The 27,279-nt window shown below is 41.6% G+C and overlaps 1 protein-coding gene across 2 annotated transcripts in view; it reads left to right on the top strand.

Moving 5' to 3' along the window:
- Positions 1 to 9,033: 9,033 nt before the first annotated feature.
- gse1b (Gse1 coiled-coil protein b) overlaps positions 9,034 to 27,279 on the top strand; it is a 188,789-nt gene continuing 170,543 nt past the window's right edge. For both annotated transcript variants that reach the window (XM_088992632.1, XM_088992631.1), the window contains exon 1: positions 9,034 to 11,799. In XM_088992632.1, coding sequence (XP_088848758.1) covers positions 9,400 to 11,799 — 2,400 coding nt within the window. In that variant the 5' untranslated portion in view covers positions 9,034 to 9,399. The remainder of the gene's footprint in view (positions 11,800 to 27,279) is intronic.

Below are 27,279 nucleotides of genomic sequence, written 5' to 3'. Positions count from 1 at the left end.
TAGACAGTAGAACTCATCACCAAAGCAAATTGGACACCAGGTAAACTTCTTTTTCCTGACCTGGCTTGAATTGGTCACACACGTGGAAATTCGCTACCTGGATTCAAGGGAAGATTAAATGCAAACAATTGGAATGAGAATGCAAAAAAATATTTTTTCACATTAAATAATCTTAAGTTTTTTGAGCATTGACCATGTCAGCACTGTGCGAGTGTCATGCAGTGTTTGCCAGGCCGTTTCTGCCCATCTCGATTTTGTCCAATGAGGTTGTACTGAATTTGTAAGTATTTGCCAAAATGTTCATTGAGAAGTGAATTGAATTGAGTTTGTGTCCACCATACAATGTTCGTGTTTCACACAGTAACAACAGAAAAAAAACCAATGACTGCACATATCTTGAAATATTTGCTCCACGATACTCACACCCAACATGGTCAAAAACAAAAACGTGTACAAACAGGGAGATATGAGAACAGGAAAAAACTGGCAAGTCAACACGTCTTCCAAAGTCTTTTGTAAAGATGTCTTTTCATCAGTGTTTTCTTGAACGTTCCGTTTAAAAAGAGAGAGAGAGAGAGAGGGAGATCGAGGCAGGGCGTGCTTCTTTCGAAGGCGTCTGGTGGCCAACAACAACAGCCGACTCCAGTAGGTCGGCACAGGAAGGGAGTTGGGAAAGGTGGGGGTGTGGGATGGGGGGTTGGGGTTGGATGAGTGTTAGTGTGGATCTATACGTGTGTGTGAAAGAGTTAGTGTGGAGGCTGTTAAAACTCATGCATGCACCCTGGGCTTCTCAAGAGCTCTGCGTTTGTTGCTCTTGAGCCAGCGGGCTTTCGACGAGACCCGTCCCTGGAGAGTCGTTGCTCCACATTCCTTTGCCATTATTCCAGGCATCCCTTTATGAGTGGTAACATCCTCTGATTCGTTTGGCCTTTCCTATTGACCCTGATGTTCTGTGTTTTTATCCTCGTTACTTTGTGGATATTAACTACTGCTGTGGCTCAAGCTGAGGTGTGAGATAGCATTGAGTCTGAGGGCTTTGTAGTCTTTGATGCATACTTGTACTCTTAAAAACCAGTTGTTTTTCAACCATTTGGGATGTGGCTGTGTTCAGAATTTAACTCATTCACTGCCATTCACAAATTTATTCTGGAATTGAAAATATGACGTAGAGCGCCAATCCCGAATTTGTTCGGGTTTTGTTTTTTCTTGCTGACATGCCAATAAAGCGCTGGCAGACCTGTGGCAATATTTTCCTATTCCACAAGGAGGCAGCATTTCCCTTTTTTCCATGTTAGCGCTTTGTTCCAGCTTGAGCCGTTGTGAAAGTGCTATATCAACCAATGTGTATGTACAGTGAGACCTCAATTTACGAACTTAATTCGTTCCCAGAAAGAGTGTGTAAGGCGAAAAGTGTATATCTAAGAAAAATCCCATAGGAAACCATTAAAATGGCAATAATCCGTTCCCGGGTTTCCATAAAATATACTTTTCAACTAAATAAGCCTTAAAACTACACACAACATACCTTATTCTATGTATAATAAATGTGCTATTGTATTGTAATGAAAGACATTTGAACACCCTTATTTGAAGGTCATATAACTCCAGAACCATGTTATTTAGGAATTAACTTTTTTTCTGAAGGAAGACGAGAGTCCAAGGTTTCTTACGCTGCATTGACTGTTTGTCGTCCGAAAACTCAATATTCAGTGGGTCTTGGAATTTAAAGGACAACCGACGTCACTTTTTTGTTTGTTAACTGACATCAGAAAAATGTTTTATAGCATCTAAAATACCCAAAACATGCAGTATGATATTTTTATTCAAATGCAAAACACCAATAAAAAGAAAGTCCCGCCCCCCAGTTCGTGACGTCACGCCAAGACGTTTTGCATTGCTGAAAAATCAAAACAATGGCTTCAGATTCGGAGAATATGCTTTCTTGTTACACATCCAGTTATGAATATGATTCAAATAGTTCTGAAGAGGAAAGCATACAAGTTTGCAATCGATTGAAGAATTTTTTATGTGCCATTTTGAGGCAAATGGGCGGGGGGCGGGGGGGATGTCACCCCCAAAAATGGCGACCAGCTCCCGTGAGGAATGAATCAGCCTGTTTCCACAGGCTGATAAATTCCTTCCATTGAGCTTGGACGCCCTCTTCTGGCGGCTTTTGGGTGCAACATCAAGGTTTTCAGACAAACAGTACAGCAAAATACGTTGACGTGATGAAGGACTGCTACAATGTGTGTTTTTGTCGGTCAGGGGTGGTCCTTTCATGACATCACGTACGGACTCGTCACAACTCAAAAACAAGACTTCCTGAATATTTAGCGTGAGTCTTAAAACGTAAAATATAGCTATATGCGGTGGAATCTTTGTAAAATACGCTCAGTAGAAGTCATTTGAAGCCATTTTACAAATTATGGACACAACTTGACCGGAGATGTCGGTTGTCCTTTAAGTGACAATGACAAAACCCCTGGCACTGGAGATGACACATTTTTGCACATTGTCTGGCAGTGAATGAGTTAATATCGATCCATCTGCATATCTCAATTACAAACACCCTAAAATTCAGTTATATCTTACACATCTGTTACCAACATCTTTTCATTAATGACATACAACCAGGCCTGTGGTGATCAACACACGGACATGTTGGCTCGAATTTGGCATAAGCGGAAAAACAATCATTTTAAGGTCAACGGGGTAAAGTCATTGTGTCGTATCACCAAGAAGAGGACAACAGAGAGAATTTGCCTGCAAACATCTGCTTGGGGGAAAAGGTGTGCATGGGGAAGAATGGGGAGCGGGCAAGAGAGAGGTACATGGTGCCTCAGGCAATGTGACTGACATGGGCAGGTGAAAAAGTGAATTAGGTCAACCTTTGGCGCACACACAAACGTGGGCTCCATTCAGGGAAACAGAAGAGGCCGTCTACAGCTGGGATTTTCTTGGCTTCAAGGAAAGTAGAATCACCCGCAGCAGAACAATGAGATGATGTACTCCATCGGGGGAAGGGGGGTGGACTTGCTGAGAAAAATGTGCTCCCAGGAGACTCTCTTCGAGCTACTTTAAACAATAAAAATCCAGGCAGCTTGGGTTATAGGAAAAATATCAATAGTTTGTTTTATTGACGCTTCCAAAGTAATTGAACCGTATTTTCTGGTATAAGGCGCACCAGAGTATAAGGCGCACCCGCATTGAACGGTGTATTTTCAAACTTTTTCAATATATAATGCGCACCTCCAATGAATGAAAAAAAGTCCAAATAATCCAAACAAACATATTTCCAAACATGTATATACAAAAAAATTAAAAATATAAGGCAGAGCACATTATAAGGAGCAACAGTAAAGGTTGGGATTACGCACAATTTTTCCTGCGGGGGGTGGGGGGGGGTGGGGGGTGTCAGTCGGTGGCCGCTGAAAGTAGTTGTGAGACCCGTTGTGGCTACATATTACTTGACATAGAAGGCACACCTGCATATAAGGTTCAGTGTCACATTTTGAAGAAAATCAAGGCTTTTGGGTGCACCTTATACATCGGAAAATACTGGATGAATGTTTTTTGTTTAAATACAGTAGCCAAAATATAAAGTAAATATTTCTGTAGGATTGGCAAACCACTACAAACTACAGCCGCAATAATAAACCGTTGTGGAGTCAGATAGAATTGTGTTTTTGAAGGCTAAAATATTTTGATGCAGGTCAATAGATAGTCCAAGTGTACCTAATTTTCTTGCTGGTGTGCTCATGTGGCACATAATTTCACACCAATGGGCAAAGGGATGTCTTTTGACCTCAACAACTTGAGGGGAAAAAGGTCACAATTTCAATTTTGGCTTTTAACAATTCACCAAGAGTATACTCTCAAAGTAGCCTTTAATTCACTGCTGGATTTTCCTCCCCCTCTTATTGTGAGGAAACATACTTCAGTTACACCTCTGACCTTGGAGAGAGGCAAGAAATCCTGCAGAAATAATTGAACAAATAAACAAGTAGGAGAAAGTCCAGGCCTCGATACTCAGAGGTTGCATTTTTTTTCCCTGTGTGTAAAGTGTGCGTGACACGCTTCATTGTTGCTCCAAGTCCAAGATAATCAAACACTTCAACTCCTCACTTCAAAGAGGTCCACATTGTAACAGTTAATGAGTATCAACATCTGTTCTTGAAATACTTGAGCCCACCATGTGTTGAGGACGGCTGGGCGACTGACGGCTCTTGATTCTCCGATTTGGTCTACTTTCTGTGTCGCCTCCCTGCAACGGCACAAACACCCCCAGTCTTCCTGCTTGGCCGGATGCGGAGCTGTTACTGGCATCAAAACGTGTCGCTGTTATTTCTGGCATCAAAAAGTGTCACTATCTGAGAACAAAATGGTGTGCCATAGTCAGTAACATATACCCAAGACTGACTTTCGTATTATACGTAATTTATGTTAAGCAGATTCCTTACTTACAGACAGTGTATTGTACACCTACAATACACTGTAAGTAAGGAATCTGCTTAACATTAGTTATCAAGTAGACAGGATGAATTTAATACAACGTATACGTAATTTGTTTTGTATAGTAAAAGTCTGATTAGAACCTGGTGAAATAATATTTTTCCTCCCCTCCATCGTCCATCACCCAACTTCTCACTTGATGTCCCTAAACCTGTCCTCCATTACTCTCAATCGTCATCGTCTGGTCTACTCATCTGTTCCCACTCTCCGTCAAAAGGTCCTTTCTACTTTACCAGTTTCCTTCATGTGTTGCCTATCAGATCGTTAATGTCCTTTCACTCGCTGACTTTTTGCTGGGATCATGATGTAAAGTTTGGAGATACCCCCCCCCCCCTCCATGTCCTACTTCCCAAGCTCAAGAGTTTCATGAAGTGGATCCATTTTAAATTTGTGGACGACTTCACATAAGCATGACGGCGAATCTGAGGAGTTTCCCAGAAGTATCCTCCAAGGAGTGCAAGAAGGTGTGGCGCTGAAGGCTGAGAAAGCACATTGAACGCTGGGGGATTGCTTTCCTGGGGGAAAACATCTCCTTTGCACTTTGGATTTATAGTGTTGCTTGTGACACCTCCATAGTATATGAAGATAAAAATACAAATAGTTCTTTTTTAAGCACCAACCAGGGGTACTTGCCAGGTTTTGGAAAGCATACAAACAAGCTGTAATTAGTCTTGGCTTACTTCACTTATTTTGTCCTTGACTTCAATATGGCTTTTTGTTTGTTCATAATATTTTAAAGCTTCCATGAGAGGAAAAAAACTTACAGCATATTGTACATAAAGGGTGACCAGGTCATTTTTTTTCCGTGGGCCACATTGTAGTTATGATTTCCCCTCGAGGGCCGTCATTAATTTGGAGAAGCCATTAGAATGTTTAAACCCCTCCACATATTACATATAGAGCGCACAACAAAATAATGAATAACTAGTTTTCAAATCTGAAGTCAAGAATAATGACTGTTATTGTGGTTTACATCCAAAAATCTGAAATTTTGGTTCGGATTTTAGCAAGCATCATGGAATTTCACAAGTTTGATTTGCTTTCGCGGGTCGAAAAAAAAATGATGTGATGGGCCGGATTTGGCCCCCAGGCCTTGACTTTGACGCCTGTGCTGTACATGTTGGTTGTTAAAACTGCAACCTGGGAACTGACCCCTGTTTTTTCCCAACATTGGAGGCAAACAGATTTTATACCATCACAATACAGTGAAACCTCGGTTGACAAACCCCTTGGCTTACGAAGTTTTCGGTTTGCAAACGTTAGATTTATGAAAATTTTACCTTGGCATACGAACTATTTTTTGGGATACACACGGAGCTGCCACAATGACATTAAATCAACATTAAAGGACAACCAACGCCCGCGGACAAGTTGTGTCCATAATTTGTAAAATCGCTTCAAATGACTTCGGAGCGTATTTTGCAAAGATTCCACCATATATAGCGATATTTTACGTTTTAAGACTCACTGAATATTCCGGAAGTCTTGTTTTTGAGTTGGTGACGAGTCCTCACGTCACGTCACTGAAGGAACGCCCATGACCGAGAAAGGACATGACTTGCATCACCTCAATGCATATTGCAGTACTTTGTTTGGTCTGAAAACTTCGTGTTGATCCGTGTTGATGGCGAAATTAGAAGGAAAACACATTTAACAAACAATAACAAATAACGCAATGGTGAATTCTTGTGTGTTGCACCGAGCATCTGTTTGATATTCGCTGACAAGAATTGTAAGGACTTAATCAGCCCGTTTCTACGGAGCTTTGTCGCCATCTTCTGCCTCTTTTCGGTGCTACCTCGCCCCCTCCCCCCAGATACTTCAAAATGACAGGGAATAACTTCTTTAATCGATTGCAAACGTGTATGCTTTCCTCTTCAGAACGATTTGAATCATATTCTCTCCGAATCTGAAGCCACTGTTTTGACTCTCGAGCAAGGCAAGACGTCTTGGCGTGACACCACGATCAAAGGGGGCGGGACCTTCGTAAACTGGCCACTTCCGGTTTCAATTTTTAGCAGTTTCAGCACACTTTAAGTCATTTTTATTGGCTTTTTGCATTTGACTAAAATATCATACTGCGTGTTTTGGGTATTTTAGATGCTATAAAACGTTTTTCTGTTGTCAGTTAGGAAACAAAAAAGTGATGTCGGTTGTCCTTTAAAGAGACCTACAAGGGATCATTCCTCAAGATAGTGAAAGAAGCCTATGTTCCTCATCAAGTGTTTAATGCTGAGGAAAACGGACACTCCATTCCATCAAGCCATTAACGACCATCACAAAAGTAAATAAAATGACTATTGTACAAAGGGTGACAAAATGTTTGCAAGTGTTGACTGCAAGGTTAAAATTCCCATCAATCAGGCTCCACAAATAACCCACACAAGCCATCTGTACACTTGATGCAAAAAGCTATAGTAAGTATTGTCCACTATGGAATCGCGTCTATTTATGAATTAAAAAAAGCATGTGGAGCTAAAGAGATGATTTTTTTTTAATGTGGAGGCACAGTCAGCATGTAATATTACGATCACAGAATTAATAGTTCCAGTGTAAGTATATGATTTCACCATAAGTGGCATATAAACAAAACTGTGTATTAAAGTAGTTAATAAAATGGACCATAACTGCAAAACAAGGGTTTCCCAAATGGCTGGGTTCCCCATTCTCATCTGATTGAAATATGTCTTCTGTGCAGTGCTCTGCAATGTCTGCAGTCCCGCCTGGCCCATGTCAACACCCGCTGATAAAACCTGACGCTCAACACGAGCGTATTTCTTTCTGGAAATTGATTCAACCCCCGCCTTGCTTCCTTGCTTCTGTCTTATGATTTATTTTTATCAAGACATCTTTCCTGAGAGCCCTCATACCTTCTTGTTTAGGGTATATGGAGAGGGGTTATTATCCTTTGCGATGACAAATGTTATTTCATTTTTACCTTGTAAATTATTTATTTCAAATACTCAATAAGCACAGAAAAACATGCATTGACCTGCAGGGTGACATACCCAGATGTGTGTGACGTTACCGGGAATAATATAATTGTCATTTATTTTTCCTCCTTAAGTTGTTTTAAAGACCTTAGATAAGAAACCATCTATATGTATCGCAAAGGAGAAATTCACAATTTATAAAGAGCAAAATGCTGAAAAGATCAAAGTAGAAAAACAAAATATTTGCATACACAAAAATACATTCAACGTGAATTGTACACAGTATATAATGAAATATTAAATATCAAATATATAAGCATGTACTGTTTGCATCTGTAAAGGTGGCTGTGCTATTTAAAATGGGTGATTGGGGGTAAATTGTTTTTTTGTGGTGTGTCTATTCAAGAGCCTGACATCAGTCAGCAATTAATGGATATAGCGGTAATTTATATGACAAGTGAGAAAAATAAAGAGGAATGAAAAATGGAGGCCTCCATGTCCACTTGATGTCACGTCAGTTTTTATATTTATATTTTTTATGAGCTTGCTGAATAATACTTTCAATAAATACACTCAAGTAGTAAATTCACTCATCGCAGCGTTCTATTATGTAGTAGACAAATTGCAGAAGATGAGTTGCAACAAGGCACTCTGGGTAACTGGTTAGCAACCCATCACCCCCACATGCAGAGGTTCTGGGTTCGATTCCTCGTACCTGTGTGGATTTTCTCCAGGTTGTCCCTGTTTCCTCACATTCAAAACCACTTGCATGGTAGGTTAACGGAACACCCTAAATTGTTCCTATGTGTGAGTGAGCGCGGATGTTGTTCATTTATGTGTGCCCTACGATTGGCTGGCAACTGCTTCAGGGTGTCCCCCACCTACTGCCGGAAGCCAGCTGGGATAGGCCACAGCATGCCCGCAACCATTGTGAGGATGGAAATGATGATAAAATGGATGCCTTTATGAAATATAAATGAAAAGCCTTTCATAGTCCCACAATGGGGAAATTTGCAATGGATGGATGTTTGAATATGATGGTGCAGTACCCCAATGTGACACTGCGAGGTGTTGTTGTAAATATGATGATAAATAATGACAGCTTGAACTATGACTCATTTGCGGATATTTACTTAGGGTTATGCCCCCCTGGTGTTGAACTTGTTTTTTTCTCCAGGGCTGCCTCTTGTGTGGCACGAGTCTCCCTCTTTTTATTGTGAACATGTATACTTAAGACGGAAACTGCAAAAGTGAGAAAGAATAACCACTGTCCATTGTTCTCTCAATGGTAAGAATATCTCCTGTAGCAACCAAAGGAGAAGCAATTACTCTGAGTCGTATAAATAATGGAAAATTGCCCCTTTGAACTGGATCATGCACATTTTGATGAAATGTCGTGCGTGATGCGTGTGGGTTAGCGGATTGTTTGCTCACCATCCCGAATGATAAATACGGGGGAGGCTCTCTGACAGAGAGAAGGGGCGAGTGAGGGGGAGGGGGTCGTCAGTGAGCATATGCCGGAGGGGGTTTCCTATGGGGGTGTCTCGGCGGGTGCCGTGGGTATGGGATGGCGCTGAGTACAGTGAGCGAGTTTGCGGCCAAACTTTTGCAGAGCGGAGGCAAGGCAGCAAAAGTTCGCCGGGGAGGCTGAACCCCGATTCCGCATGCTTCCGCTGTCATGTCCCTCCCGGACCTCCCGTGTGAACTCCCAGACGGACTAAAGGCTTCAAAATGGATGGATTATGATCTCGCTAAAGTGGATTTAACAGTGGGTGATACAGATCACCGCTTTGCAGCTTTTTTCGAACGCCGTTGTCGTTTCAATGGATTGTCGTCGCTCTTATCATCTACCGGACTGAAAATGCGTTGCCCAATTTGGAGATAAGCGAGGGAGCACGAGGAGGACATAGAGTAGACCATGTAGCCAGCTCTTGTGTCGGCTCTTTTTCACGCAATGCATTCCCCCCGTGACAAGGAACTGGCGATGTTAACTCGCAAACACCGACTCATGGCTGCGACTATGCCGGGCGAGGAGAGCCCTTTACCGGTCAACACTTCCAGAGCTGACCGCAACGGCCTGGGGGGGTTGGTGCACTGTTTTATATGTGGTAGCGGAGTCACGGCAGGGAAGGAGCTGAGATTACAAGTGACATATCAAAAGGAACGCACTCCATTTTTCCCGTTTCTCCAGAACCAGGAGCCAGCTCCGGGTGCCAGTGAGTTAAGCTCGGAGGGTCACGCGCTGGTGTGCGCCGTGTGTCACTGCTTCCTCGCGGAGCAGTGGAACTCCTTCGAGAGGACTAGGACACCCATTGAGAAGCGCATGTACTGGCTCAAACGACCTTACCAGTGCGACTCTCGCCGCGTGCCGCAGGAATGGAACATCTCCTTCGAGCTGGAGAGGAGGATCAACTCAGGCATCCACAACTACGACGGGGGTGCGGAGTCGGACTTCTCATCCTTCTCTGACAACATGTCAGATCAGGAGATGGATGTGATGGACAGGGGCGGCGTGAGTAAGGATAAGTGGTCAAAAGCAGCTGGGAAATTGCAGAAAGATGGTAGCAGGAAAAATTGTATTAAAAAAAGCCCTGATTCCCCGAGGACGCTGCCCCGGTACACGGTGGGGGTCTACAGTGTGCAGGGCTCACCTAAACCGGAAAGCTTGCTGCTTACCAGACATGCACCAAAAGTAATGAATAATGTGTGTCAGACATCATTTTCTTTGCCCAAGTGTCATGATAGCGCCCCCCAGAGGTGTCATGACAACCACTTCCCAAACACACCTGTGCAGGACAACGGGGTCATTATGCGCAACAGGTCATGGCTGGAGGACGGGAACGCGAGGCACACCGAGTCGCGTCACATCCAGCCTGGAGCTGACAACAACTGCGGCTCACCCAGATATCCTCACCCCACCTCTATCGTCAACTCGAACTGTAATCGCGGTATTCCTCGAGGCAAAAATTCAGACGAGGATGAGATTGACATCACGAGTGACGAAGATATGGACATGTACAGTCGTAAAAATGTCAAACGTCGTCGTCCAACGGGTGACCTTTTGACCCGAAAAGTAGCGCAACTGCACCACGCCTCAGAGTCAAACCCAGATCAACATGCCTGTTTTATCTGTGGCACTGATCTCAGTCCACGAGGGAGTTATAAAGTCAGCGTTCAAAAGCAGGAGATGGCACAAGGGGAACCTTTCTTTCCCTTCCTATGGTTGCACAGCCCCCCACCAGGTGCATCTCCCATCAATCCAGCAGGTGTGACTCTGGTGTGTGGTAGCTGTCACGCCTCTCTCATGCAGCAGTGGCACAACTTCCAACAAGCTGATGTTCCCGTGCTTCAACGCCTCTATGTTGTCCCGCTCAACCCGTCTGCTGCATCCCAGCAGGATAAACCCACGCAGCTGACAAAGTGTGACTCCAATGGTCCCCGTAACGCCTGTTTCCTCTGCGGCCAGGAGCGTGGCGTTGATAAAACAGTGCACGCACAGGCTGGCGTTGGGAAATCTCGTGGTGTGATGTATTTTCCTTTCATCAACATGCTCCCCTGTCCACCAAATGCCCAACCAATGAGGAACGGGCATGTCCATTGCTGCTCTCAGTGCCTTGTAATCCTTGAGGACATCTGGAGTGCTTATCGCCTTTGTCTCAACGAGGACCTCATCACTTCCGTTAGCTCCTTCCTGATCAGGTATCATTCCGTCATGGCCATCGAAGGGTTCAGATCTGTTCGTTCGCAGACTGCCGTGTCTACTGAGAGTTCCCAGTCGGTGTGCTACTTGTGTGGATCGGAGTTATCTCCTGGATGCGAGTTCCAGCTTCATGTCAACCCACCTGGACGTTGTGGTGAGAAGGAGCCATTCTTCCCTTTCCTTACCGTGCACCCACCTGCTCCCGGCGCCAAGCCAGTTGATGCCACAGGCCTGGTTTCAGCCTGTGCTCTTTGCTACCATGACCTGCACACTCAGTGGTCCCAGCATGAGAACAGAGGCCTGGCCCCCGACACACCCTCTACACCTTCCACATCTGGGTCTTCCAGCTCTCCATGGGCTCGCCAGTATACTTGTGAAGCATTTGTGTGCTTCTTCTGCAGGCAGGACCAGCGCAGGCAAGGACGAATGTGCATTGTTACCGTGGCGAGGCTCCCCGTCTTCCTCTATGCGCCACGTAGCGCCAGGACGCTCCTGGTGGATGATGGAAGGAGGCTGGTGGTTGGCTCGTGTGTGGATTGTAGGACTATGGTGCAGGTGGGCCAAAGCGCACAGAAGGACACTGAAAGGCTGGGACGCGGGGCCAAAGATGGGGAGAGAGATCCGCAATTGACCTCGCCGGAGCTTGGACAACAGGTTGGTCATTTTTACTTCTTTAGCACTGTGATGTAACACGACTAGCTTCTGTTTAATTAGGGTTTGATTTTCCCTTTTTTGTTTCCCCACACAAACAGCAGAATGTGTTTGTTCTGGTGTGACCTCAGTGTTTCACATGCCAAGTGATGATGATGGCATTTTGCGTATATGAATAAAAGTGCTCATTGTTCTTTGTCATTTTTCCTTCATGTGCCAAATGAGTTTGAAAATGGGTTCATCAATAGCTTATCAAGGGATCTCACATGTGTAATTGCGCGGAAAGCAGTTTGCAATCACTACAATGAGACAGACATCTCCAAACCTTTTGTCAACACAAAGTAACCCATATGAGAGCTGAAGGCCAATGCCCGCATTGTGTTTATTTGATCAAGCATGACTGAGAATGTCTCACATTTTGTTGTGGTATATTTGGATGGCTATTAGCGTTGTTGACATTTTGATTTACCAGATATGTTGTTTCCCCAAAATACATTACAAAACTAATCCTAAAGACCTTCTCTGGAAGTTTACATTTGAATGGAAGAAGCATTTGTGTTTCCTTAGCAGCTCGTTGTACAGGTGCACATTCGCCAGCCAGGTTATGAAAAAATTTTATCCCTTTTTTGAGAAAAACATAACATAACATCATCAATAACTTTCATATGCATTGACAAGTCCCTTTTCATTGTGTTTGTGGGTGGCGTTGTTGTTCCATTAGTAAAACCTATCCTGTTGTGTTAAAGCTACGGATGAGAATGCAAATGTAGGCCAGCGCGGTTGTACAAGGGCTTGTGATGTTTTAATGAAGCGCTGCTGGGCTTTTAGACCGCCAGTTGGCAAACGGTTACCGACTGTACAGCCTCGCAGGACATAAGACAAACATCTGCGGATGCCATTCACACTCTGCAATCTCAAAATGGAAGCACGCTTACGCCAGCTGTCGGAAGTTGTCTACCTCATTCTTTATCTGTCCCTTAACATAAAAAGGCAGTTTTGCACTACCTTGGAGTTGTCCTACAGATAGGAGGCAACCTTCAACAAAATATCCATGACTGGATTCTACTGGTGGGTGACCATTTTTTTTTATGTATTTATCTTTTGCTCAGCTGATGGTTAACGGTGTGCATCATGCAGTCACACATGTTCTCAGATGACCTCATGCAGCGGACTCCTAAAGTAGAGTCTAATTATGGGAGCGGCTTTTGCCCATTGAGACTGAGGTGTCGCAATATGGAAGAAGTGTCATGGGTGGAAAGGTTTCGGGTTATCATTTTGGCCTGGGCTCGCTGCAGGTGGCATAGCTTCTTTTGGCCTGTGTGAGCTAAAACCTGTATTAAGTGACATTGTCTCCGTTTGGAATTGTGTGTGTGTGTGTGTGTGTGTGTGTGTGTGTGTGTGTGTGTGTGTGTGTGTGTGTGTGTGTGTGTGCGTGCGTGCGTGTACGTGCGCGCGCGTGTGAGAGAGATGAGAGACAGGGCTGCAGGAACAGGTGCTTTGTCCTCTTGGGTCATGCCTTATGTTTGATAGGGCTTTTTATGGCTCTTGTCGTGTGTGGTGTGATTAAATTGGATTACATTGAGAATTTTCACTTCAATACATCGCTGTTGATTCTTTTTTTTTCCCCTTACCACATAAATAATGAATGTTGGGATATTCAATCCAATTTAATATGTCCTGAAAATGTAATATGTTCACCCGCAGAAAAAAATATCCTGTGACTGTAAAGTGCCTGAGAGTTTTGAAAGGCAAGTTACAGGAAAGGCAAGCCAGTGTTTCCTGTCATCAAGGCAGCTCCAGTTCTCACAGACCTGGTAGGGCCAGAGTCTCACTTTCTGTTTGATGCTCTTCGAGTGAAATGTGACTGGTTCACTACTCCTGCTGACACCTGGGAAGACAATGACAGCTACAGGAATGCACAAAAGTTTGGGAGGTCAGTGAAAGTGGCCAATGATGTGACTGAGAGAGGTGTGAAACTAATGAGTGACTTTGCAACTCAGATCACAACTGACCCAGAGCAAAGAAGCTGCTTACTACAAGTTGTGGAGTACCCCAGGAAAAACATTGACAGTTTCAAAAAAGCCACATCGAACAAGTGATACTACATGTATTAGTTAGTACATGTATTAGAGGAGTAGCAGTACCTTACATTGCAGGAGTTTCTGAAAAATTACAAAGAGTCCTTTGGCAACACAAAATTCCTACTTATTTCAAACCGATAAACACGTTAAGGCAAAAATTAGTGCATCCAAAAGATAGGCTACCAAATGAAAAACAAAGTAATGTAGTTTATTCCATACATTGTAAGAATGAAAATTGTAAAGAGCAGTACATTGGGGAGACTCAACAAATTCTCAAAAAAAGACTTTATCAACATCGCAGGAATAATACAAGTGGGCCTCAATCGGCAGTACATTTGCACCTAAAAGCTAGCAACCACTCATTTGACGACAATGAGGTTAAAATCTTAGCGAAAGAACATAGATGGTTTGAAAGGGGGGTAAAAGAAGCGATTCTTATAACACAACAAAATCCTTCATGAAACCGGTCTGGTGGGGTGAGGTTCAATTTGGATCGTTCATACAATAGCCTGCTTAGGCAAAACAGGTTAGGCAACATTCATAATGCTGATGAAGTGATACCGGTGGGAATGGGGGAAATGGGCCAGTCGTTAGCCAGGAATGTAGGAACAATCAGTGGGGCCACAGGGAGTGGTCCTCTGCTCCCCCCAACCTGAGAGTAGGGACCTATCATAGCTGTTTCCGGCGCCGCCATGGCTGGACATTAGGGATATATAAATAGGGCCAATACGACCAGTCAGACTTTAATTCGCTGACGAAGCCTCTTGGATAGGAGGCGAAACGTCCGAAACCTTCAAATTTGTACAGATGACGGCTGAAAAAACCTTCTCATCGATGGACCACTCCTGTACGACTGAGAGCTTACACAGACGTACATGTATTAGTAACATCCTATCTGACAGTTTCTTATGCTATATATGTGTCAGTGCAGTGCTATCCTACTACCAAACAGATTTTTTGTAGTGTCCCAGCTGTTTGTGCATTAAAATGAGTTAACATTTACACAAGTGTTCATCTGTTTTATTGTGCTTACCACCATATTCAAGAACATTTTATTAGCCTTCATTTGGTACCACTTTCAATGCTATAGCATCAACCTCTGGAAAGGTACAATGAAAATAAGGATATAATATCCCAAATTTTGCAGCGTTTTTGAAAAACGTCAAATTTAGACCTTGGAGAATGGGAATAATATCAGTTTCCATATGTTTGAAGAAAAAGGTCAATTTTGAAGAGGTCTAATACATATACATATACAGCTTCCTGGACCCGAGCTAAAATGGGGGACAGACACCACCCATGGTGGGTGAGACGCGGATTTTTTTTATATATATGTATATAATCCTGATCTCACCCCCCATGGGTGGTGTCTGTCCCCCATTTTAGCTCGGGTCCTCTACCAGAGGCCAGGAAGCTTGAGGGTTCTGCGCAGTATCCGTGCTGTTCCCAGCACTGTGCTTTTCTGGACTGAGATATCCAATGTTGTTCCCGGGATCTGTTGCAAACACTCGTCGAGTTTGGGGGTCACTGCCCCGAGTGCTCCAACCACCACAGGCACGACTGTCACCTTTACCTTCCAGGCTCTCTCCAGCTCCTCTCTGAGCCCTTGGTATTTCTCGATTTTCTCATGTTCCTTCTTTCTGATGTTTCCATCACTCGGGAACGCTACATCCACGACAACGGCTTTCTTTTCCCCTTTATCTATGACCACGATATCTGGTTGGTTGGCCATTACCATCTTGTCGGTCTGTATCTGGAAGTCCCACAGGATCTTTGCTCGGTCATTCTCCACCAACTTGGGAGGTGTTTCCCATTTTGACCTTGGGGTTTCCAGTCCATACTCCGCACAGATGTTTCGGTAGACTATGCCAGCCACCTGGTTATGGCGCTCCATGTAGGCTTTCCCTGCCAGCATCTTACACCCTGCAGTTATGTGTTGGATTGTCTCAGGTGCCTCTTTGCACAACCTACACCTTGGGTCTTGTCTGGTGTGGTATATCCCTGCCTCTATGGCTCTGGTGTTCAGGGCCTGCTCTTGGGCAGCCAGGATGAGTGTCTCTGTGCTGTCCTTTAGGCCAGCCCTCTCTAGCCACTGATAGGACTTCTTGAGATCAGCCACTTCTGCTATGGTTCGGTGGTACATCCCGTGTAGGGGCTTTTCCTCCCATGATTGTCCCTCTTCCATCACCTCAACCTCTGTTCCCCATTGTCTGAGACATTCTCTGAGTATATCATCCGTTGGAGCCTTCTCTTTGATGTATTCATGGAGCTTGGATGTTTCATCCTGGACAGTGGCTCTCACACTCACTAGTCGCCGGCCTCCTTCCTTACGGCTTGTGTACAGTCTCAGGGGGCTGGACTTGGGATGGAACCCTCCGTGCATGGTGAGGAGTTTTCGGGTCTTAACATCCGTGGTCTGAATCTCTTCCTTTGGCCACCTTATTATTCCTGCAGGGTATCTGATCACTGGCAGGGCATAGCTGTTTATTGCCCGGGTCTTGTTCTTGCCATTGAGCTATATATACATATATATATATTACAGTCAAACCTCGGTTTTCGAACGTCTCGGTGGTTCTCTTCCCATTCGGTTTTCAACCAAAAATGTCATATTTTTTTATGCCCCGGTATACAACCGAAATTTTGGTCTCAACCAAACTAGGTGCATCTGAATGCATCACTCGACTATCCTCTGCTTCCTTATACGTCACTTCCTTATATGTCACGTCTTCCTCATTGTCTCATTGTGACCGCCGCATTAATATTGTTGTTGTTTTATTTTTGCGAAAATGCTGACATATTTGGTTAAGATCTCCTGAATTGTATTGGATTGGATTGGATTGGATTGGATATGCCTTTATTAGTCTCACAATGGAGAAATTTACATTTCACAGCAGCAAACTGATGAAAGGAATGAAAGTAGAAAAACAAAATACATGAGCTGCTGGAAAGGCAGCCACTCTCGCGGCGCCGTCTTGAAGTCAAAATAACAAAAAAAAACTAAATAACAAATAATATGACAGCATAGAGACAATATGACAAAACAAAGACACAGAGAGACATTCATTCTTCAGGACTTGCTGTACCCTCTTTGTGATGACATGAAGCAGTTCTAGATGAAAGAGGAGAGGATCAAAGCGTCTTTCCACCAGTGGATCAGGGACATCATGGTGGAATGTGCACTTCGACTACAAGCTAAATGTTGAAAGCAAACACGCAGCTGTAGCATCCATTGACGAAAAGAGATTATCTCACATCCCCTGTTCCACATAAATCTGCTTCAATTCCAAGCCGCAACAGTTCCACATACGCATCGGCGCTCTGCGCTAACACTCCTTTCTTCTTATCACGGGTTCCTCAAGCCATGCATCCACCCAGCCGCAGACTGTCCAACAGCACTGACCTTTCCGCTAAACAAAGCGGGGCTGTGAAGATGCTGCCCATTACAGGCGCAAAAAAGCACAATGGCCCCTTTGGTGTCCAGCGATGGCAGTCGAATGGCTCCGACATTCCTCCCATTCAAAAACAGTAGTGGCATATTCATGCTGCCAAAAAGGCGTAGTATGATTTTAAAGCAAGCAAAGGATGGTTTGAAAAGTCAGTGTGCCCTGTGTTTGCCCAAAGACAGCCGAGATAGGTGCCAACACGCAGCGTGGAAAGATAGATTTTTATGTACATATGTTAAGGTTGATGTTAAAAATTGGTGAAAATAAAAGTTTCTTTTTATACAATTTTACACATGACCTGCTCTATTATTACATTTTTATCCGGTTTATGCGATGAAATAGTTAAAAAGTTGTTTTCTAGACTTTGAACGGATTAAGATTTTTTACATTAATTTTAATTGAAAGTGCTGTTTCGGTTTTTGAACAAATCGGTTTTCGAACAGGTTTCTGAAACGGATTATGGTCTAAAACCGAGCTATCACTGTATATATATATATATATATATATATATATATATATATATATATATATATATATATATATATATATATATATATATATATATATATACAGTAAAGTCTCGTTATATCGATATCGGATATATCGATAGTCCCGGTTATATCGATACTATTTCTATGCACGCACGGATAAAATTACATGCAAACAGGGTCGGATATATCGATAGTCCCGGTTATATCGATATTTTTTCGAACTCCCTTGAATATCGATATAACGAGACTTTACTGTATATATATATATATATATATATATATATTGCTATGTTTATATCGATACACGCCATCGGTCGCGCCATATGTCGACTTGGTCACGTGACATGGTCACGTGACATGGTCACGTGACATGGTTTATTACGTGACCAGCTCCCGTGTAGCAGAGCCATTTTCATTTTCAGACGCTAGCTCGTGTGTAGCAGACGAGATTGAAGTATTTGTGTTAAAAGGTAAAAATGGGAAGCAGAAGAAGATTGATGACTTTTTTAAATTGCATACATAATACAGTAAGATGTAAGCGTTGCAGTTTCCCTGTTGTGTTATGTACATGCCCACTGTACTGTATATGAATGCAATTGTTTTTTGCAACAATGTTTCTTGTTTTGTCTGCTGAAGCGTGATGATTTTGAAAATTACTGTACATTCCATACTGTGTATTAAAGGACAACCGATGTCACTTTTTATTCAAATGCAAAACACCAATAAAAATGACTTCACGCCAAGACGTCTTGCATTGCTTGTGAATCCAAACAATGGCTTCAGATTCGGATAATATGCTTTCTTGTTACACATCCAGTTATGAATATGATTCAAATACACTGTAGTTTTGAAGAGGAAAGCATACGTGTTTGCAATCGATTAAAGAATTATAAGTGCCATTTTGAGGCAACATTGGGGGAACATCTCTCACCCCCAAAAAAAGCGGCACGAAATGGCGAGCTCATGGCCAGCTCCGTTTCTTATATATATATATATATATATATATATATATATATATATATATATATAGTAAAGTCTCGTTATATCGATATTCAAGGGAGTCCGAAAAAATATCGATATAACCGGGACTATCGATATATCCGACCCTGTTTGCATGTAATTTTCTCTGTGCCTGCATAGAAATAGTATCGATATAACCGGGACTATCGATATATCCGATATCGATATAACGAGACTTTACTGTACATATAAATAGTATATTTATATGCAGCACGGAGAAATACATGCAAACAGGGTCGATATAACGAGACTCCCTGTTATATATATATATTTTTCTATGCGGGAGAAAATTACATGAAACAGGGTCGATATATCGATACTTTAGTTATATATATATATTTATATATATATATATATATATATATATATATATATATATATATATATATATATATATATACAGTAGTTTAGCACCACTGATGGATTTTTCTCATGTGTATGTAATCAATCTATGGGTCAGACCCGAACTCTTGTATACAGTGTGTTTTTCAGAAATGAGTGTGTTGTCACTGTTAGTCTGGCACCCTGTGTACAGGATATATTTTGTCACAGGAAAACATGCCAGCTTTCTCAGAGCATCGGCAAGCAAGATTTACAGCGTAGTGGCAAAATGAGTGGGAGGTCAAAATTACATATGGGATAAGGAAGTGTAGCTGAAATGGGATATAAACAAATTAGCGAGCGTGAACATTTGGAAATAAAAGAGAAGAGAACTTTCAGGGCTATGAGCGGGTCATTAAAGGAGTTGAAACTAATTTACTTCATTAATTTAACAAAAAAACATAAATGTTATGAGCAAAGTAAGAACATTAATCACACACATTAAATGTGTTGTGTATGAACAGGTGAATTTAATTCCTGGATTGTTTATCCTTCACCCCTTCCACACTCCTTTGCCATACTTCCTGGAAATCCGTTCAGTAGTTTTTGCGATATCCTACTTACTTATTTGCAAGATTCAACTTAACAAAGAACCAATTCACTTTTCGTCTTATATTTCAAAGAATGTCAACATCCTGGTGACTTCAAATACTCAAGTGGGCTCATTGAGATTGAATCAAGGAAGTCCAGCTGAAACGTTTCCTCACTTCCTGTTGCTACAGAAAGGAATGCCATTGATACCTAAGAATGAATGCATAAATTAGCATGTCACTTTGGCGCTCTTGGCTTGTTGTGTTCCCACCTGGTATTAATGTCATAGGGAAACAATGGAATTAAACTACTATTCAGGGTCTTGACGTCAGAGCCCTGAGGGTCAGGATGTAGTTTAGCTTGTATCTGGAAAATATTGACCTTTTGATCCTTGTAGCACAGTTAAGTTTCCCAAGGGGACCATGTGGGAAATTGGAACAGCTGTTGAGGGCCACACCAACACTTCAAATGTGTTAAATATTCATTTAAAGGACAACCGACACCATTTTTTTTTTGGTTCCTAACTGATATCAGAAAAACATTTGATAGCATCTAAAATACGCAAAACACGCAGGCTGATATTTTTATTCAAATGCAAAACACCAATGAAAATGACTTGTCTAAAAACTGCCACAAATCAGCTCCAAACTGGGGATTTTCAGAATGTCCCGCCCCCAGTTCGTGACGTCACGCCAGTTTGTCTTGCCTTGCTCAAGAAACAAAACAATGGGCTCACGGAGTTCAGAAGATGCTTTCTTGTTACTCATCCAGTTATGAATATGATTCAAATAATTCTGAAGAGGAAAGCATAAATGTTTGCAATCGATTAAAGGAGTCCCCCCATATTAATTCGAGCCGTCAATGACAGCAATGTAGAGTCCCAGAAAATGCACAAGATGGCACCCAAGCTCCATTGGAAATGGGCTGATTTGTCTGCTGGGAATTTGTGTCAGCAAGTATCAAATAGTAGTCCTGGTGCAACACACAACGATTTTCCATCGAGTTATTTATGTGTTTTCCTTCTAATTTCGACATCAACATGGATCAACACAAAGTTTTCAGACCAAACAAAGTACCGCAAAATACATTGTGTGTCGCTTTCTCGGTCAGTGACGATACCTGCTGTGACGTCACGGTAGGTATCGTCACCAACTCAAAAACAGGGCTTCCTGAATATTCAGTGCAAGTCTTAAAACGTAAAATATAGCTGCATGCGGTGGAATCTTTGTAAAATATGCTCAGTAGAAGTCATTTGAAGTGATTTTACAAATTATGGCCACAACTTGTTCGGAGGTGTCTGTTGTCATTTAAACAAGCCATTGAAATTGTCTTAACAACCGCTTTGTGACCAGAACACAGCAATGATCAAGAATTGGAAGCGTACAGCATTTCCAAGTCCCATGACTCTTTGCGGGTCACTTCATTTGGCGCACCTGCACACCAATTGGATTCAGTAGAAGAATGATTTAAAATATTCTGCTTTGAAATGATAAAGATCTGCTCTTTAGGTACTGCTCCTAGATTGCGTTTCAGTAGAATGCAAAGCAATCCGTATTGATTCTGTTTTAGTGATTTTTAATGTATCCTACTTATTTAATTATTTACATATTTAATTGTGTATTTATGTATTTATTTATGTATATATAAAACATGTGTTCTGGATTCATATCTTGGCGTCATTAGCTCATTTAATAGTCATTTGGGATCGATTTCGTGAGAGGCCTGCACAGTCTTTGACATTGTGAAAGCAGAATTAGACTAGCTGGAGTCCATACTGAAGATTGTAGTGTGCAAATGAAATTATGCTTAACATAATTTCATATATTTTTATACTTTGCACTATGAACAGTTCTTTTTATTAAACTTTTTTTTTAGTTGTACATTTCATCCTGACATTTTCTTTTGTGCATGGAATACTCTCTTTTGACCTGAACCCCCCACTCCTTTAAATTGTGCTGCTGTAGATTGCAAATTTCCCCATTGTGGGACTATTAAAGGCTTTCTGATTGTGATTCTGATTCTGATCAGAAAGTGCGGATGATGGAAAATTGGACGGGGCAGTCCGAACTCACCTGTGTGAAATGAATACACATTTGTGTCTGTATGTGAACATCCCTTGCAAGCTAAGTCTAAGAGAGTGTTCATCACTAATGAAGACAATGCGAATAATGAGACCAATGACTTGATTTCTACAATGACTCTGAGATTTCGATTTACGTTGTTGTCAGAATCATATGCGAAAAATGGTGATACCCACCACACATCAGCGAAGTGCCTCAATCAAATTCAACAAATTTGCATTACATACCATGTGATACAACTTAGATCTGAATTTAGCTGCTCAAAGGCCAGGAAATTGTCAGTCGCGTAGGGGGGGGGGGGGGGGGGTGTCACATAAAAAGCCCAAATACTGTAAACTACACTTTTTCTGGCACCAAAGTGTTGATATGATAGATTGAACTCGATGTTGGGTTCTTCAGGTATAAAGCAGTTATTTGCTGCTAAGACTTTGTACTGTTTACCACATTTACGTTTTGCATGCCTGTGGGTTTGAATTGTATGTGTTTATTTTATTCCTTTACCCTTATTAATCACAATGACCCATGATGTTTTGTTTTCGGTTAGTTGGGAACTATACCTGGAAATGAGGTAACAAATGTGCCTCTTTGGAAAAATAAAAATACATAAATTTTATTGAGATATTTTTATATGATTCTATTTGAGTCATAATAACGCTTCTCCAGAGTACAAATATGTATGATTTCACATATTTTACTAATGTGTGACATCATCCATAAACAAAGAAGGGATATGCTAACGAACAAAGAGACAAAGACAACATAAAAAAATGAATTGTTTTTTTCACTCCTGACAGAGTATTTTTAAGTCAAAGTGGCCTTGTGGTGAGCACATCTGCCTCATGGTTCAAGGTTTCAGGGTTTGAATCATTCCAGAATGGATTTTGCATGTTCTGCCCATTGTCATTTCACATTCCAACAACGGCGTGCCATGGATTTCATCACTAGGCCTTTAGTAGAGCTACATCTGAATCAATCCAGACTGAAAAAAAGTGGTGTGATTTAATACAAATCCACTAGAGGGTACCATTAGCCATAAAATAACTGTCCGACCTTAATTAATGATGTCCATCGTTGAAAAGTCCGTCTTGAAAATGGCTTTGGATTGGATTTGCCTTTATTAGTCTCGTAGTGGAGACATTTACATTTCACAGCAGCAAAGTGATGACAGTAAATCTCCAATCAAATCAATTTATTCTTCTTCTTCAGCCATTGTGGGTTGACAAAACTGCTATTAAATCTACACAATATATTTGCTTATGCGGCTTGCTATCGATAGAGTGTGCTTGCTCTAGCTGGTATGCTCTTGTCACCAGCGGCTTGTAAGAAGAGCAGAAAACTGTGATGTTGACCATTGCCCGCAAGAAGGCGTCGGTACCCCTTTTGGGTTGCCAACTCTAAATCTGATTGGTTAAAGCAACAGTTTGATCGACACATTTGATGCTCCAGGGCCCGCAGAACTGATTGTGAAGGCGTCCAGGTCGATTTCTGACCCTGGGAACAAATGATGGCTGAAATGTGATTGTTTAGAAGCTTAAATACAAAAATACACATCTGGAAGCAGCGAAACAGGGGAAAAATAATGAAAGGTAGCTGAAAGACAATTTGGAATTATTTAATAAGAATAGACAAAATAGAATTAACATCAGTCTGTGATTCAGATATTTTTGAGGCTAGCAGAGAAGGCTTTGCAGGCCTTGACAGTCTACCACTGCATTCCATAAATATCCCAAAAAGTGCAGTGAATGTTCTAAATTGCTTATTTGACCTAACATTAATTAATGAATAATAAAATTAATAAAATGGTGTGTTACTCATGTGCAGCCTCAATGTGAATAAGATGTATAGGAATTGGATAAAATCCAGGCTAGCCAAATTAAAATTAATCCCCGCCTCAGGTATCATTAAATTTCACAAAATTAATCTGTTTGAAAATTTAAAGGACAACCGATGCCCCGGACAAGTTGACAGAATTAGAAGGAAAACACATCAATAACTCGATGGTGAATCGTTGTGTGTTGCACCAGGACTACTATTTGATGGCCGCCATCTTGTGCATTTTTGGGGAGCTACATTGGAGTCCAGACGCCTCAAAATGATACGGAAGGACTTCTTTAATCGATTGCAAACATTTATGCCGTCTTCTTCAGAACTATTTGAATCATATTCATAACTGGATGAGTAACAACAAAGCATCTTCTCCGAATCTGAAGCCATTGTTTTGTTTCTAGAGCAAGGTAAGACGTGGCGTGACATCACGAACAAGGGGGCGGGACATTCTGAAACTCACCATTTCCTATGTCATTTTGAAGTAGTTTTGGGACACTTTAAGTCATTTTTGTTGGGGTTTTGCATTTGACTAAAAATATCAGCCTGCGTGTTTTGGGTATTTTAGGATAAAGCGTTATTCTGATGTCAGTTAGGAAACAAAAAAATGGTGTCGGTTGTCCTTTAAGCTGACACAAATTTGACAAATCACACAATTTTGTCACCTAGCTTAAAGCTGACACATTAATATTTGTCCGTCTACTATACTAGGGAAAAAAGCAGTGCAGGTGTTCTGCTAACATTTTAATAATCTGATCTGCATATCCCATTTGGATAAATGTAGCATTGCTCAAGGCGCCTTGCATGATAAGTCCGTGTTTTTCATTCGTAAACCAGCTTTCACTGGTGTAATTATAGAGAACAGAGTACAAAGAATGTACAGCTCTTCCTTCCCCTCCAGCTGCCCTCTCGCCATATCACACATGCATATGCAAATCTTCCTCGACTCACAAGCGTAAAATATATTATCTTTGATCTTCATCTAAATTCACAACAGCTGTGTTTCAGTGTGTGTTTGTGCACACGTGTTTCTGCCAGGTGGTCGGACGCACTGACAGGTGTTTGCTCTTGTGCTCTCAAATGCAGCTGGTTTGTGCCACAGCTGTCAGTGTTTTCTGGCCGATTTTGTACGTGCATATGTGTCTGTGTGGTCACACAGTAGCCGCTATTACCGCTATTTTTAACGTGTTTTAACTCTGAGCTGCTGTTATCCAGCCTTTCTGTACTTCTTCTCTCTGCTTTTCGGTGTTTTAGTTATCTTTGTTTCAGAAATAGGCCATTTTCTCTCTTTCATGGTCACCACTGATAACTCAATGGATAAAATACTTCACCTCACTGTATGGATAACTGTTGATGTCAGCTGCCAACCCAAACAGCACGTAGTGAACTAAATATACTTGGCACCTGACGGTCGGGAAACTGTCTCCAAGCGAACGAGACCTTTGATTTGTTTACTTTCTTTCTGTCAGCCAATTAAAGAAAAGATAATCAACTTTAGCGGTTATCTTTAGAGATCTTATTTTAGCTCAAGAGGTGATTCCTTTCTTAGATGACTCGCTTTCTATTAGCATCCCCTTTGGCTGTGACCTCGCCGACTCCTCGTGTAGACCAACCACCTGGTCTCTGACAGCCTACTCCGGTAGGCTCCGGGACAGCTGGCATGTATGACAGACGGAGCAGGGTGTTATTGGACTGAGTTAGATGTCAGAAAGTCGTGTGCAGTTTCAGCAAAGCCCACAATGACTTTCACATTTTGTCTGCACACTTTGTACTTATCACACTTTGAACATCACATCTCATTCACCTTGAACACATTTTTTGGAATGCTCAATCTTGCTATTGTCTGTCCAATTCATTAGCGACTAAAGTAATAAGTAGTGATGGAATAACTGGTTGTTTTGCTCTTATCAGGTCATCAGGACACCTCATCTATCTCATTTGGATTGAAATCATAGCTAAACGATTGCAGAAAAATTGATTGTAACTATACCGTCAGAGGCTCATTTTGTCTCGATAAACCGTCACAGGAGGTCAGTCTTGTCCTCATCAGACCCAATGACCCTTTTTCAATTACTCCATAATGGTCTCCAGCAAATTAAAGACTGTTCACCCTTTCTCGATGCTACAAAGCTCTTTAGTGTCTCTTAAAATGGTCATATGCTGCACAAATTAAGAGACATGTTACTGTCCCGCTCGACTGAATCGGGGTTGATTCCATGTTACATTTGGGGGAATTCCTAGTGTGTCAGAAATTTGGTCGGCTCTGAAAATATTCTCATCTGGTTGAAACAGGGTTCCTTAATTTTTCAACCCCTGAAGGTTTTTTTTTCCATCTTTGGGGTCGACGCAAAGTGAATGAAATGAATCCTTAAACACACAGTGTCAGTGGTCAAATTGTTGAAACACCTTTCTCATTCAATTAAATGGTAACGCCACTGTAACTTCCTCAAAATACAAACATGTTTTTTGGGGAGGAAAATACCATTCTGTATTGTGCTCCAAAACTACCAGTCGTAACATAATTAGAGAAAATAATTAGACTGCTTTTGTTGCAATGCAGTTGAATGTCTATTGTGTGTTGTTCTTTCTAATATGTCCTCAAAATAGATGGCTATGGCTATACTGATGGCTATACTGCCTATTCAGATATCAATTCATACTTAACTAATATTAGTCAGTCTTCCGCGAAGATAAAGACTCTAACTGACCACAGTTTTATTGCTTGTCTACATGTGTTGCTGCACTGTCTGGGTTGTACATAAACCATAATGCTGACACCAAGATGTTGTATGTTAGCCATTCTATGACATTTCCAGTTATGTGTTAGCATTAACTCATTTGTTGCTACAGTAAAGTCTCGTTATATCGATATCGGATATGTCGATAGTCCCGGTTATATCGATACTATTTCTATACACGTACGGAGAAAATTACATGCAAACAGGGTCGGATATATCGATAGTCCCTGTTATATCGATATTTTTCGGACTCCCTTGAATATCGATATAACGAGACTTTACTGTATTCCCGAATTTATTCAACAATTCAAAAGTGTGACGTGGAGCACCATTCCCGAATTTGTACATTTCAAGATAAGATAACTCTCGACCCTTATAATTTAGGAATTAACTAACTGTTTATTTCTGATTAAATAAGAGCGTATGGTTTCTTATGCTGCGTTGAATGTTTATGTAGTCCTGAAAATCAATATTTTTGTGGGCCCTGCCACTTGAGTGAAAATGACAAAAACCCTGGCACTGGAATTGACACATTTTTTTTGCAAATCATCTGGCAGTGAATGAGTTAAGCGAGTGGGACTGTGCCGTTTTTTTTTTTTTTTTTTTCAATATTTGATACAATATCCGTTTCCTTGCTCACCACAGAACAATTTAGAAGGCTGCGCATGAAAATTTTTCACGGTGGTAAATAACGATTGCCGGTTGTGCCATTCAGCACCCGTTTAATTTAACATTGTCATCTCCAAAAGGACTTCTATGTGATCGTGTTTTTGGTAATGTTATGATCTTGAATTCTCACAGATCCGAGACCCATGTTTAGAATATTTAAAAAATAAATTGTATATGTTTGAGTTCACAGATTTGACATATTTGGAAGATTTATTTCCATTGAT

The sequence above is a fragment of the Hippocampus bargibanti genome, linkage group LG03, assembly GCF_051943395.1.
Source record: "Hippocampus bargibanti isolate YZ-2025 linkage group LG03, ASM5194339v1, whole genome shotgun sequence".
Lineage (NCBI taxonomy): Eukaryota > Metazoa > Chordata > Actinopteri > Syngnathiformes > Syngnathidae > Hippocampus > Hippocampus bargibanti.
The sequence above is the reverse complement of the archived record's forward strand: the minus strand, read 5'-3'. Positions and strand labels throughout refer to the sequence as shown.